We start from the raw sequence: 16027 nt of genomic DNA on the forward strand, positions 1-16027 counted from the left end.
AATTCTTCTTTTCTTTTTGAGACAGAGTCTCGCTCTGTCACCCAGGCTGGAGTACAGTGGCATGATCTTGGCTTATGCAACCTCCACCTCCTAGGTTCAAGTGATTCACCTGCCTCAGCCTCCGGAGTAGCTGGGACTACAGGCATGCACCACCACGCCCAGCTAATTTTCTATTTTTAGTAGAGACAGGGTTTCGCCATGTTGGCCAGGCTGGTCTCAAACTCCGTCTGACCTCAAGTGATCTGCCTCCCAAAGTGCTGGGATTACAGGCATGAGCCACAATGTCCAGCCTGATCTTTCTTTATGATATCACGGGTAATATGTTTAGCTTAAGGCATTTATTCGCAAATTTGAAAGAGAAACAACTTAGGAACACATATCCATACATACTGTGACAAGAACACATTATGCCAAGAAACTTCACCTCACAGGATTCCTCACTGATTCCTAGGGCAATCCTGTGGGCAATTACAATTCTGTTTCCTAAATTTCCATTTACCTATCATTTTTCAAGGCTGTCTGTATTTAGAAAATCAGAATATAGTTTTTGTCGATTATAGCTCATCAGAAATATTAAAAATGGGTCATTGAGAAAAAATATTAAGGAGATATACACTGTAGCTACTTAAAAAAATTCCAGTTGTTGAATCATTACTTCAATGTGCTTAAACAGCCTGTATTTTGTGTACAGACTGGTAAGCTGGAAATAATTCATGAATATCAAGCAGTATTATCCCTGATGATTTGAACCACCCAAGCCATACTGCTATGTAAAGTACTCTATTGCCACTTTTACCAAATTGAACCCCACAGACACACACTATTCTAGATGCCACCGATCCTTCTTAGGTTCTTTGCTCAAAATGCATGTATGTCCAATTCCAACCAAGAATAAGATAAAGGAGATGGTTTCTTCCATAGTCTCTAGCTAGATGGTTGAAAAAGCAGTTTGCTTTATCGTCACATGGTACTTCAATGAATTCACTTGTCTTAAATCATTCTGCCTTTCCAACGCCCATATAAAGTAGGCCATGAACTCTTTACATTGTAGGTTTTTGTTTTTTTTTTTTTTCACTCAATCAAACTGCTTTGTGATCAAAAGTTTTTTAAAAATTCACTAAACCATAGTATGCTACTTTCTAAAACCTTAAATGGATGATAAGAAGATAGTGACTATCTCAGATCTGAGACCACGTTCTATAATTGTTCTATAATTATGTTTTTTGTAGATGTGTAAAAAGAAAGGGCCCAAGAAATGCATCCCAAGCTTGGCATAATGAAGAAATCTACTATTTCATCTTTTGCAATTTGACTTGTTAATTTCTCATGGTATCTATATATTCCTGAACTTTGCTGACACAGGTCCTGGAAATAAATGAGAAACACGTGCCAAGAACACAAACTTTAAAAAGGGTGATTAAGGGTGGGTGTACTATTTATTTAATAAAACTCAGAATATTAAGGAATGACTAATTCAAGAGTGGCCCTGAAAAAGGAAACATTTGGGAGACCTCTAATCAAAACAGCAATTTATGAGGGTACAATTAAAAACTCCCATCAATTTTTTCAATTCTTACCTGAATGAATAAATTTCATCCAACCCATCTTCACCTTCTAAAGATATCATCACCATTTTCACTATCTCAAGACCTTCTTTCTGCTGTTCGGTAATTCCTTTTAGTGGAAAGGAGGGCCCATGGCCACCCAAGCGAAAGGTGCCATCTCCTCTGTCCCCACTTCCATCTTCCATGCCAAGTGAGAAAGGCAAGCTATTAAAGAAAGATCAACAGTAGTTAGTATTCTAATGCTGTAACTGTAACTCATCAGCTATGAGAAAATGAGCACATCAGTCAACCTTACCAAGTTTTGAATTTCTCAGCTGTCAAACGACTCTTACCTACCTTAGCCAATATTCTCCCAGTTTCAAGTGACTGAAACCTCTTTGATTTGTAAAAGGCGAAAATCACTGGCTACTACATAACCAAGTAATTGAAAGGGCAGGGTGGCACAAGGCCTTAGAAAGTCCACACCCAGGGTCTCAATTGTGGCAAGGATTTCCCTCCCTCTCTCTCTATTTTACCTTCATTTGCCTTTATGCTGGCTTCACTCTCTCAGACCGGCCTCTTCCACATTGTATGGGTCTATACGTGTCCCCCAAAATCATTATTTTGAAACCTAATCACCAATATGATACCATTAAGACAGAGGCCCTTCAAGAGGTAATGAAATCCTAAGGGTGGGGAACTCATAAATGGAATTAGCGACCTTAAAAAAAATGGTTGGAGAGGCTTTTTGCCATTTTTGCCTTTTATGTCCTTCCACCATGTGAGAACAGTGTTAGCCCTTTTGACATGGGACGACACAGCAACAAGGCACCATGTTGAGAGCAGAGATCTCTCAGCAGATACCAAATCTGTTAGTGCTGTGATCTTGGACTTCCTGGCCTTCAGAACTATGAGAAACAAATTTGTTTTTAAGATGATTTCTCATTTTATTTGCTACACTTAAAATAGGACTTTCTGTTTGCAATTTTTCTTCATATACTTAGCAAACACAGCACGATGTAATTTGCATGTCCCACATTATTTATCAGGTAAAAAGTTTCCAGGGAGGAAAGTGTGACACACAGGGTTTGCATCAGGTTACTCCCGTTTCCAAAGCAACAAACAGAAAAGGACAAATGTCATAAAAGCAAAGAGAAAAGAAGTTATCCTGGAAAAAGAAATTACAGTAACAGTTCTAGCTATTCTGCATTAGGTCAGAAATAAGCTTCCTCAGTAGTCAGCAGAAGAAACTAAAAACTACGCCAGGCATAGTGGCTCACGCCTGTAATCCTAGCACTTTGGGAGGCCGAGGCAGGTGGATTACTTGAGGTCAGGAGTTCAAGAGCAGCCTGGCCAACATGGTAAAACTCCATCTCTACTAAAAATACAAATATTAGCCGGGCATGGTGGCACACGTCTGAAATCCCAGCTACTAGGGAGGCTGAGACAGGAGAACTGATTGAGCCTGGGAGGCAGAGGTTGCCGTGGGCCGAGATCGCGCCACTGCACTCCAACCTGGGCAAAAGAGTGAGACTCCATCTCAAAAACAAACAAACAACAACAACAAAAAAACTAAAATCTGCTGGGTGTTGTAACATGCATCTGTAGTCTCAGCTATACAGAAGGCTCAGGTAGGAGGTTCACTTGAACCCAAGAGTTTTAGGCTACAGTGAGCTATAACTATGCCACTACAGAAGAAGACTTCATCTCTAAAAATAAATAAATTAATTAATTAATTAAAAACAGAACACAGTGCTTCTCTGGGCTGCTGGTATTTTTTTTAGTCCAATTACAACAATCAGTTGTACATGGAATACATCAAACAGTAAAACTATGAACTGTACTTTGTATGCTGGAGGTTTGTAGCACAGGAAGAAAGCATATTACCAAGAAAAAAATACAACCAAATAAAAAGCAGATAGAAGGTTATGCTTTCTCTTCTGCACACCTTTCTGTATTGCTCATCAAAAAAAATGGGCAGCTCTTTCGAATGACATTCACAGAAATGCAGTATGCTTCTAACATGCAAAGGCATCCTGAGATTATGAAAAGGGACCAGAAGCTGAGCTGGGCTTCTGAAGTACTGAGAAAAACCTCAACTCAATAAGAAGTGTCACTTAAAAGCACTTAATTTCTCTGAAGTACCATCTTAACAAGTACTGGTTTGATGGGTTATTCTGAACTCTTTTTCCAGTCATACAGAAAGGAGATGTCGCTCAGTAGTTTTAAGAGAAGACTACTCATACACGCAAAACAAGTTCTTCATGTCCCCTGCCATTTTATGAAGCCAAAGGCTTACCACTCTAAGCTACGGGCTTCTTGGCATAGCTCTCAATTTGAAAAACGAGTATTCCTAGAAGATTAATAATTCAACATCCTATACCACCACTCAATTGTCACCAAAAATAGGACAAGAAAAAATAGTTCCAAATGCAGCAGGAAGGGTTAGTGTAGTGAAAAGAAATTTTTGTTAGGGATATAACACAGAGAAAGTAAATCCTGGAGGGAAAATTCAAGTTACTGTGTGAGGAGGAATTCTCTCCCTAACAAATTGTGAAATACGTATTTTTCCCCTAAAGTTTTATACTCCATCTCTGAATAAACATAAGCAAATCAAATTTTATATATGTGTCTATATATTTTGCATCTGTAAAGAATTAAATATAAACATGTTATGTATTTAGAATGATTCCCAAGTTGGCATTCCTGTCTACCCTAAAACATCCACTCTCTATAGGACATAGTTCTCTAGAGCTGTTTAAAAAAAAAAAAATCCATCAATCTGCTAACTGTTTGGGTAAAGCCTTCTATGCAGGAAGGAGACAAACTGGATGTCCTCAAAGGGTTCTTCTAATCCTCAATTCTTTGAGTCTAACAACACTAACCAACGATCTGCCACTAGGCTCAACTCTTCTGGATCACTGACTTTCATCTTTTTGTCACCACCACTCAGAACAGTTCCTAGAACACAGAAAGTAATCAGCAAATGTTTGCTGAGTAGTCAGTCATCTGACAGATTCAGCCTTGGAGCAGAAAGTGAAAATTCCCATAAACCAAGTACTCTATAAAGAGTTCCCATTCACTACATTAGGAAATCACAGGATTTGTTTACATGCATTATTCTTAGGCTCTTACAAGAATTGCAGGGAGATGTCACATTTCTTCAAGCTATGAATTATAATATCCAGCTGACTTTTGCTGAATCGGCTGCTGAGGTCAGTGAATATTTCAATATGCCTCTTCTCAAACTTCTTTCCTCTAAAAGAGAGAGTTACATTAAGAAATCATTCTCCTGAATTATTATTTTTCTACAAATTCAAATATACTTGGTCACTGAGGACAGAAGCTTAGAAACAGATCTGGATAAAGTTAATAAATGTGATTACATTCTAGTAGTCCAATGAAGTTCTTATTAAATTCATAATCAACCTGATATACTTTATACTTTGAACATCTTGGCCAAAATTTCTGAGTATTATGGAAATATTATGTTTCTGGATTCCTAACTCAAATGTGATGAAAAAATATCCCTTCCCAGGCTCCATACAGGCAGAATGTAAACAAAGAATTATCCCAGCATACTACAACTTCAGCCTTGCTCAGGTTCACTTTCTAAATATCCTGCTCTGATTCCATACAGATTTTGTGTGGCAAGATTCAGCAGAGGATATATAGAGACTGAGAAATGATTATACAAATTTAGGCCTCGGATTTTAGTGCAAATGATTTTCCGGACAGGCAAGAGGTATGTGTATATGTACATGTACGTCTCCAGAGATACATTTCCAAGGCACAATAATTAAATAATGAATTAGGAAGCAGGCCAGGCATAGAGGTTCATGCCTATAATCCTAACACTTTGGGAGGCCAAGATGGGAGGACTGCTTGAAGCCAGGAGTTTGAGAAAACCTAGGCAAAATGGTGAGACTATCTCTGCAAAAACAAAAATTCTAAAATTAGCTGGACTTGGTGGCATGCACCTGTAGTCCCAGCTGCTCAGGAGGCTGAGATGCAAGGACCTCTTGAGCCCAAGAGATCAAGCTGAGGTTGCTGTGAGCTATACTGGCACCACTGCACTCTAGCCTGGGTGACAGAACAAGACCCCAACTCCAAAACAAACAAACCAACAAACAAACAAACAAAACAAAAACAAAAACACCAACATACACACACACAACAAAAAAGGGAATTTGGCCAGAGTTACTATGCACTTAACGACATATGGCTTATACCACTTAGTGCTTTTAAAAATTCCTGGTAATCAGCTTAAATCTAATAGGAAGTAAACTGAAATAAGTCAAATGTTTTACTTCTCCCAGAGAAATACTCACCGAGTATAGCCCTTCCTCTTTTAAAACTCTTATAAAACAGAGAGGTTGGACTGAACCATTCAATTCTACAAAATGTTTCTTTTGCCACACAAACATGTTGCTTGATTAACAATGAATCAAAGTACATTCAATACATTAACCCATACAATTTTTGCAGAAAGATTCACTTCCAGTTCTCTTCCTTGGAACACTTACATTGTTTCATGTTGAATCACATCCATGCTCACGATTAGTGCATCCAGGACTCAGCTAGTTAAGGACAGGGATATCACCAAACAGTCTCTTCATGCCATGAACACGCAACTCTTTCCAATGAAGTCCACTGTGCTGGAAATTGTGGACACTGAACTATGTGATGACTTAAAAGTACGTGCCTGAATGTCCTTCTTCCAAAGTTCACTAACATATATTCATACATTCTATATATCAAAGTACATATTCTGCCAAAAACAACCAAGAAATATAAACAAAAGGTAACCTAACACATTGCATTCATTTAACCAAAAATTATGTCATTTAATAGTATCTAGAACCCATTTTTGGTGGTCACGGTTCATTTTTAAATACGAAGCAAACTATAATGTAGCATTTGCAAGTCACTCCTAACACAACAGCACTTCCCAGTGATCAGGAATAGCACTACTAATTGATTAGAAAAAGAACAAGAGTGATCCCTTAAAATTAGGGGACCTGTGGAGTAAACTGGAAATCTCACTTTGGGTATCAATCTGATTTCTGGCACAAAAACATCTTCCACCCAGAAAAAAAGTAGAGAACACTGGGAGGATGCTCTTTTAAAAATATCTTTTATCCACCTCCAAACATTTCTAACGAGCACCCCTAAAACCCTCTGCATATAGTCAATGCTCACATGTACTCCCTAGGATCTTCCCTCTTCCTATGCCTCCCAACCTCTCAATATCATCACCCATGCAGAGAATAGGGAAGTGAGTGGAGGGCTGGGAACCCAGGCACCGTTTTAAACTGATTAATTTCACATTAAACCCTATTAACACATTACCTCCCCCTCCTCAGAGCAAAATATACCCATATACTCATAGCTGAAACTCCGGGGGTGTCTCATCAAACTGCTTTACGATTCCCGGAATAAAGGAAATTTCTTAAAGTCTTCTCTGGCAGAAAAAGGATACAGTCAGCCTGTTGAGAACCTGGTTGGATTTTGCTTTCAATGTCCTCCAGCAAATCAAAATCTGGTAGCATCAGATGTCTGTGCACTGTGATGTTCTGATACTGATCCCCACCAGAAAGGGGATTGTCAGTGCCATCCGTACCAAACAGGACTAAAGCAATCTCATCCTTGTTCTCAGCAAACACCTAGAAAAAAACGTCAGATGGCAGAAAACTATATTAGAACCACCTGGAAGCAATAAAATACCTAACCTTCAGGGAGCAGGAAAACCAGACCTCCCTATGGCAGATCCCTGGGGTCATAAAGTATTGGGCGGGATGAAACATGAGACTTATGGGCAATGACAATTCTTAGGTTCTAAACAGATTTTTTTTCATCGACTGTAAGTCTCACCCTTCATTTCAGCAGAAGCTGGGGTGTGGAAATAGGAGGGTGGTTAAGTGCTCTTGATGACTTCCAGCCAAATCAAACTCTAATTCTCAATTAGAGAACCAATCATGAATAATTTGAAAAGATTTTAGTATGTCTTTATAGAATGTCTAAGGTTTAAATTTTCCAGAGGTTTAAAAAAAAAAAAATGCAGGATAGCCTGCATCCCAGCAATTTCACTGGCAGGCATATACAGTATACCCTAGAAAAATTATGTACAGATAGGAAGTTTACACTTCTGCACCGTTTATAATGGGGCAAAAACTGGAAGCAAACTATCAATAAACAGGAGAATGCAAAAATACATTGCAGAATATTTATACAACAAAATACCATACTCCAGTAAAAATGAATAAATTTGTGCAACACGTATCAACATGAAAAGATCTAAAAAAAGTTGATAAAAGATATGCTACAGAATTACATGTACCATATAAAACCATTTACATACACTTTTGACAGCTTTATACAATACTAAGTACTTATGAGTATATACTCATGTCCAAGTATAAAATATACATGGTACTAACTACCAAAATCCTGAGAAAAGGAGAAGAGAAAAAAAGGGTTAGCAAGGGCCTTCAAGTTTATCTGTAACACTTTATTTAAAAAAAAAAAAATCCAACAAATGTGGTAAAACATTAAGATTTATAGCAATAAGACAATGGAAAAATTGGTTACCTGTATACTCTCTGCATTTGCCTCTTTTATGAAATACTTCATAATAAAATATAAAAACCAAAAATAGTATCTGATACAAAAGACAGGCCTGTCCCCATCTAATTACTAACATAGGCCTTTTTACATTGATTGGGAAGAGTGCTATATGAATAGATAATTGAATTCTGTCATTCTTCATTTTTGTAGGGTCTGTTTAATCGTTTAGCCTGTAAATAACACAATTACAATTCCCAGCTGTACATGGAGTAAAGGTGTCTGCTGCTGGATTCAAACATGTCTAGCATAATGGCTGAGCAGGTATCTGCCGCCTAGACAAGCATCCATCTTAAGGCAAGGGAATCTTGCCCTAGAGAAAATCTCAGTCATGGGAGGGGAGAAAATTCAGAATGTAGTAAGGGACTGGCACTAAGCTCCTGATTCTGACTTCCATTATTTCTCCTTAAAACAGAAACAAACAAAAAAACACCTATACTCTTGTTACTGGGGTGTGAGTCGGCAGTTATCCAGAGAAACTGCGGAGTGGCGACTCTGCAGTAATCTCGGTTCTCGGTCTTCTCGAAGTAAAGAATTCAAACGACAGACACAGGCAAGATTTAAAGCAGGAGGAAAAATTTATTTTTAGCAAAGTCAGAGTTTACTGGAGAAAGCAGGGTACGCTTGGAAGAGAACCAAGAGGGCGACATAAAAATCAAGCGCGCTGCGCCCTTCTTTGTTTAGTTTTTAGACAGCCCCGCCCCCTCCTCGGCGCCATCTTTTCCCGAGCTTGCAGTTTCCTTTGTTCCTCCCTTGAGCAGGCCGAATTAATCGACGCATGCGCACTAGCCCTGCTTAGGCGTGGGCGGCACGCGTAGTGTGTTTACTAGTCATGCGCATGCTCAATAGAGGCAACTCGCCCTTTTTGGTCGAGCGCCCCCACAGGAAGCTTTTATACTGGTTAAATTTCACCATCTTGCTCTTTTACTGCGCATGCTCGAAACCTTAGGGATTATGGCTTGCTAACTCCAGGTGTTTCTGTCTGTTGTTAAAATACTTGGCGCCAATCATGGCCACTTATTACCTTAAAGTGATATTTTATGCCCGCCTGTCTTACCCTCAATGAGAACCTGACAGCTTTGGGGCCCCTCCCTTGCCCTGCTCATCACTTCAGAGGGACAGATTTCTAATTGCCTAACCATGGTTTCACAAATGCCCAACATTCTCGGAGGCCCTCTCTCCTGCCCTGCTCATGTCTACCTACCTTCGCTAACAGCATACTAGGGTACTGCCACGCTACCTGAATTCCACCAATACAACTATAACCAAGAACAGGGTTAGAGCACCTTCCTTGACACAACACCTCAAGGACTCCAGGTCATCAAGATTTTTAAAAATCTGGAATGACAGCTGGGACGTACTAGTGCCCAACGGAAGTGGAAACACACAGAAGAACAGAAGTGTCCAGGAGGAGCAGCAGTAGATAGTGAAAGAAGCAGAAACTCATGGACTTAGCAAAAGTGGCAGTCACACCAAGTAGAAGGGGCAGAAATAAAAATAGCTGATACTTACATAGTGTTTACAAAATTCCAAGCACTGTTCTAAGCACTTTACCTACATTGATTCTTTTATTCCTCAAAACAACCCTATGTGACAGGTATTATTATTCTCATGTTACAAATGGGACACTGAGACACTGTAATAGCTAACCTCCAAGATAGCCACCATTCGTTCTTTCTCTCCCTGTATCTGCAGGCTACTCTTTGAGAAAGGGAGTCTAATTCTCCTCCCTTAAATGTGACCTAGCCTTAGTGTCTTGTTTGACTAATAAAAAACAAACGACTTTCTGAGGTTTTTAAAAATAGGTCATAAGAAGCCACATAGGCAGGGTCTCATAGAACGGATACTCCTTAGAACCAGCTGCTTCATGTGAGAATTCAAACTATACAGAAACCACATGTAGAGGTTCTAATGGACAGCCCCAACTGAGCTCGCAGTCACTAGAAAGCATCGTCTTCCAGCCATGTGAGTGAGCCATTTTGGACATCTCGTCCAGTTGAGCCTTTGGATGACTCCAGTCCCAGGTGCCATCTGATTGCAACTGCGTAAGGGGCCTCAATAGAGAATCACCCAACTGAGCAACCCAATCATCCCACAGAATCATGAATGATGATTTTTTAAAATGTGAGACACTATATTTTGGGGTAGTTTATTACACAGCAAAAGACAACTGAACTAGTCACAAAGAAGTTGAAGGACTTGTTCAAGTTCAGGTTAGTAAATAACATGGCAGAGCAAGGATTCAAACCCAAGTCATCTGTCTCTAGGGACTGTGCTTTTAAACATTACTTTTTACTGCCTCTTGTTTCTGATAAAAACTGTAATAGTGAAGGGGCCAAAATGAAGGAAGAAAAAATATCAGACTGTAGTGGGAGGTGAACTTGTATGTGAGTACACATAAGGAAACTCCCCAGATTCCCCCAAACAGAGGGCTGGACACTATAAGGAGGCTGGTATCTTGCATTAGTAAGGTAGAGGCAACAAGCAGTTGAAATATGGGTTACAAGCTCAGTGTCGATCTGAAACTTACCTGTCGCTGGACAAACATGGTTATCACCTTCTTTGCTTGTTCAAATGGGGATTCTACACCAGGAATGGAGTTACTCATGGTAAAGCCCACGTCCATACACAGCACAACAGCTGCCTGAAAACAAAGTTCCAAAGAGTGTTTGAGAAAAGAAGTCATGAGAAAAGACTGTCAGAATGTCCCTTGCTTATTGTATTCACGAACCTGTATCACTATTTAGGAAAGATGTGAGAAAGGGATATGTTCTACATAAGAATGTTTGTAAGACATAAATTTTCACTATGGAAAACGCTTAAATAGTCCTGGTACTTTCTAAAAGCTACAGAAGTTTCTACCCGGAGAGCAACATGCTCCAGATAGCTGCCACTCCTTTGGCCTGAGCCCCAGAATAAATCCATGATGAGTCGTTATGATGCCAACCTGCAGGCCAGAGTTAAACCCAGTTATGCCCAGTATGCATCAGACAAACTGAAGCTGATCTGTAGACCTACAAACATGAGAACAGATGTTTTCATTGTAAGTCACTGATTTGGGGCATAATTTGTTATGAAGCATTTTTGTTACAAGTAACTGCTAGAATCTAGATATATGCTAAGAGGTAGACCCTGACAATTTGAGTCAGTTTGTAAACTCATGATCTAAAATAAAGACACCAAATCTATTCTAGTAAAGGACACAGACGGACAACAAATAATACCAGAACAAGGTTCCATGACAGAAGTATGCACTGGGCACTGAGACACACAAGAGGAGCATCCACTCAAGACTGGTGGAGGGGATTACCAGAGCGGTAAGGGGGCAGAAAAGGCTTCCTGAATGTGGACTTCCTTTGGTGAGTCTTAATGAGTAGGAGTCAATCATGTGAACAAGGAAGTTACAGACAGGGAATCACATAAGCTAAGGCACAAGCCATTACATAGCGATCACGTATGTAGGAGACTAAGAAAACAAGAGAAACATAAACTAAGTGCAATACATGTGAAGTTATTTATACCTGGCTTCCAAAGTTTACCTGAATATAAGCTGGAAGAGACCTGGACTGATGGCAACTCACAATTTCAGTGTGAGTTATAAAATCAATCAACAATGTGAAATGTTTTTTGCACCACATTCCCCGCACCTATCTTACTTCATCGCCTAAATACGTTGGTCTGTATCAACAGTGTAGTGAATTCGAAAAGAGAAAAGAAGGGTTTTCCTGTGAAAAAAGATAATAGCAATCGGGAGACCTGGGATCTAGTCCCATCTCTCCTACCCATTAGTTCTGAGTCCTTGGGAATGTCACTTAATCTCACTGTTAATAATACTAAAAGGTAGGAAACTGTTGGACTAGATGAGGTTTAAGGTCCTTTCTGGAGTTAACATTCCTTGACTCTCACTGATAGTCCCAGCAGTGCTTTGTACCGATCAAACAAACTGTGAGCAGTTCTGGGCTACATCTTACCAGGAAAATTAATTACAAATGAACATGAAACGAGCAGGTTAGGGAAGAATATGAAGAATACATGATGTAAAGAACAGTAGGAAAAAACTAGATATTTAAGCCAGATGAGAAGATTAAAGGAAACATAATACTCTTCCTCCCCATCATTTTTTTCCCTTTTTTTTTGAGACATAGTCTGTCACCCAGGCTGGTGTCCAGTGGCGTGATCATGGCTCACTGCTGCCTCCATCTCCAGGGCTCAAGTGATCCTGTTACCTCAGCCTTCCAAATAGCTGGGACCACAGTTTCACCCCACCATGCCCAGCTAATTCTTAAATTTTTCTTTTTAGTAGAGATGGGGTCTCACTGTGTTGCCCAGGCTGGTCTCGAATTCCTCGGCTTAAGCAATCCTCCCACCTCCGCCTCCCAAAGTGCTAGGATTACAGGCATGGGCCATTGTGTCTGGCCTCCCCCAAGATATTTGACAGCTGTTGTATAAAAGGATTGGTCTGCAAGAAAGACAACAGGATCAACAGATGGAAGTTACAGGGAAACTGGTGCAACTCCATACAAGGGATAAAAAATAACATTTAGAAGTGATCAATAAAGAAATTACTCTCTTTTAAGTGACCTCTTAACCCCAGAAATGTTTTAAAAACCCGAATGAATTTCTATCAGGAAAGTTATAGATGATTTCTAAATGTTGTTGTATCTCAGGCAACATATGAAAAGGAAAGATTTTTCACTAGTTTACAAACAACACAATGCACTAATATTAAGAGATTTCTGAAGTAAAAATAGATAATTTGAAAAAAAAAAGATGCTAATAAACCACAAAATTCCTTTGAGAACAGTAAACATCCCAGTTTCAATGCCTGGGGCATAATAACCTAAAAAAACTTCAGTCACAAAATATGCTGTTGCACTTATTTGATACACATCCAGAAAAGCTACTTTTAAACCAGAAAACTCTATAGCGGACTAAAGCACTTTGTCATGAATTAAGTATGCAGAAAATGCCATCAAAGGTTTTCAAATATGGAACTTCTTGTCTGGAAGCAGAATGGTCTATATATCCGAGTTCCTATCTGGCAGCAGTAAGAAAACTGAGGAAGAGAAACTGGGCAGCATAGCAACTCTTCATTTCTATACCAAAGCAATACAGGCTGTTAGAATTTTACTTCCAGTCCATCTGCCACAAACAGCTCCTCCACTAGAGCTACAAAGTTTTCAGGAGCTGAAAGAGGAGGAACAAAGGAGGTGAGTGGCATTATTAAAAGCTCATGATCGTTTTAATCAACATTTCTCAATGACGAGTGCTCAAACTCGTTTCTTGTTTATCTGTAGTGAATGAATTCATTAATCCCTGGAACCACATCTCCCTCTAGTGACCCTTCAGAGACAACTACCGCTCTTTTATGTTGAAAAAAAAAATCACTTTAAAATTCATTGTAATTTCTGTTATTGATCTGGGACGCCAACGGTCACAGATTTCTAGCAACACAGGGGTTCTCCAGGACCCTGAAACCAGACTGCTTCGATTCAAATCCGGATTTCACCACTAGAAGCCCACAGTTCTTTATTCCTCGATTTCCCCACTTGCAAAATGGGGGTAGTTTTCACTTCAAGGGGTTGTGAAGATTAAATGAGATAGGAATAAAAGGTTTACATCCGTCCCTCACAGAGTAGGCTTTCAATAAATGCGGGATATTACGTTATTATAAAGGTAATAATACGACACTTTGCATTTTAAGTTATTTTAGTCACTGATAGTCCCTCTCTTAAGTTTTACAACAAGCCCTGTGGGATAGTTGTTTTATCACAGCTAATTTTCATTTTCATAGAGATCTTAAGAACCCAGGCTCAGAAGTAATAGAGGAAGTGGGGTTAAGGAGTGGAATGGGATAAAGGGAGAGAGAGAGGGGAGGCGGGTGGGGAGGGAGGTGAGACAAAGAGCAGATAGAGAGGGAGAAAAGGGATGGGATGGGTGGGTAGTGTAAGAGGTGGAGTCAGTGAGGCTCAAATTCAGGTCTTGGAACCCCAAATCCCCAGTTTTTCTCATAGCGCATCCCTCGGTCCCGGCCCTCCTGACTGAGCCCACCACCATGATCTTCTCTTGCCCCATTCCTTGTCATGGCCGTGATCCCACGATTCTCGCTTCCGAACCACCCTCTCTGGATCCCCCCGCAAGGGTAAGGCCCAAGCCCATGGCTTTCTTTATACCTTATTCCCCGACCGCACCATGTTGCCGGTCCTCAGGCGCTTTGGTCGCTTCTTCCGGGCGGGAACCTGCCGTCTCCCAACTCGCTTCCGGTGGACTAGCGGCCGATAGCGGGAAGAGCCGCTTCGCTTCCTGCTAGGCCTGAAAGGGGCGGGGAAACCGTGCCCCGCAGCTCTGAGCATGCGCAGATTCCCGCCGAGCTTGCGCAGACTCCCCCCGAGCTTGCGCAGATTCCCGCCGAGCATGCGCAGATTCCCGCCGAGTATGCGCAGATTCCCGCCGAGCATGCGCAGATTCCCTCCATTCCGCCCTACTGGGGAGCGTGTGGTCCTTGAGCCTTTTGAAACGCTAGTACGACACATTTACTTAACGATTCGGTTAATCACTTAAAGATTCACTTTCCTTTTCTCTCATTGAGAAAAACACCTACGGCATTTTGTGTCAGAGCTGTGGAGTTAGATTTTTTCTTTTTTCTACTTTTTAAAAAAATCTTTTTTCCTTTTTTTAATTTCATTTTTTCATTTTTTTTTTTTTTTTTGAGACGGAGTCTCGCTCTGTGGCCCAGGCTGGAGTGCAGTGGCCGGATCTCAGCTCACTGCAAGCTCCGCCTCCCGGGTTTACACCATTCTCCTGCCTCAGCCTCCCGAGTAGCTGGGACTACAGGCGCCGGCCACCTCGCCCGGCTAGTTTTTTGTATTTTTTTAGTGGAGACGGGGTTTCACCGTGTTAGCCAGGATGGTCTCGATCTCCTGACCTCGTGATCCGCCCGTCTCGCCTCCCAAAGTGCTGGGATTACAGGCTTGAGCCACCGCGCCCGGCCCATTTATTTTTTTAACTTTTGATTTTTTGTTCTCTCATCATTTGTGGGTTTTTCCCTACTTTTTATTTTATTTTTGGTTATTTTGGAGTTACATTTTCTTGAGTATGAATGCAGAAAAGTTTCTTCTAAAATGTGTGCTAATGAAACACTTCACCGATGTGATAACCTTAGAATCAACTGGGGAAGAACACTAGGACTTCCCCAGGAGCACAAAAGTAAAAAGGAAATTCTTCCAGAGAAAATGGGATGCATAAACGCCTGGAGGCATGAAACGTTATCTGCTAAGGCTCTCTCAGTAGTTAGCAGTGGCTGCAGCTTGAAAGGGAGGAGTCGAGGTTTCATTTAGGAGACAAGTCTAGGGAGATATTATAGAAATAGCAGCTGTCATCACAGTGCTTTACTTAACTACGAGCCCTCTGTCCAGCCCGCAGCCCCTACCCTTTTGAGGGAGGCAGGCCCAAGCAGTATCTTGCATAGAAATGACTGCTTTCTGTACCAAATGACACCCGGCTGACAGGTGGCTGGACGAAGGGTCTGGCAACCTGCAGTGTCTGCAAACCTCTGCCCAAACTGAGAAAATCAAGTCCAATCAATATTCTCTCCTGCTTGAAAATTGTTTCTGGGAAAACCAAGAATCGAAGCTGAAAAGATGTGGAGAATCCATGAGGCAAAATTATAAATATATTGAAACCTCTAGAATGTAGAGTCAGACATTTTCAGACGTGCACATAGAGCCCCGGCTCTTCCAGCTTTTGATTCAAACTCAAGGAGTTATTTAAAAGCTGAAATACGGCCGGGCGCGGTGGCTCAAGCCTGTAATCCCAGCACTTTGGGAGGCCGAGATGGGCGGATCACGAGGTCAGGAGAT

At 40.8% G+C, this 16027-nt stretch overlaps 1 protein-coding gene across 1 annotated transcript in view; it reads right to left on the bottom strand.

Annotated features, from left to right (window-relative positions):
* Positions 1-16027, bottom strand: part of XRCC5 (X-ray repair complementing defective repair in Chinese hamster cells 5 (double-strand-break rejoining)) — a 97159-nt gene that overhangs the window by 80181 nt on the left and 951 nt on the right. The window contains exons 3-8 of the mRNA XM_011932303.1: positions 14342-14687; positions 10699-10812; positions 7027-7210; positions 6071-6119; positions 4680-4802; positions 1578-1769 (exon numbers count right to left, since the gene is read on the bottom strand). Of these exons, the coding sequence (XP_011787693.1) occupies positions 1578-1769; positions 4680-4802; positions 6071-6119; positions 7027-7210; positions 10699-10812; positions 14342-14626 (947 nt within the window). The 5' untranslated portion in view covers positions 14627-14687. The remainder of the gene's footprint in view (positions 1-1577; positions 1770-4679; positions 4803-6070; positions 6120-7026; positions 7211-10698; positions 10813-14341; positions 14688-16027) is intronic.

This window comes from Colobus angolensis, unplaced genomic scaffold, assembly GCF_000951035.1.
Source record: "Colobus angolensis palliatus isolate OR3802 unplaced genomic scaffold, Cang.pa_1.0 Scaffold95, whole genome shotgun sequence".
Lineage (NCBI taxonomy): Eukaryota > Metazoa > Chordata > Mammalia > Primates > Cercopithecidae > Colobus > Colobus angolensis.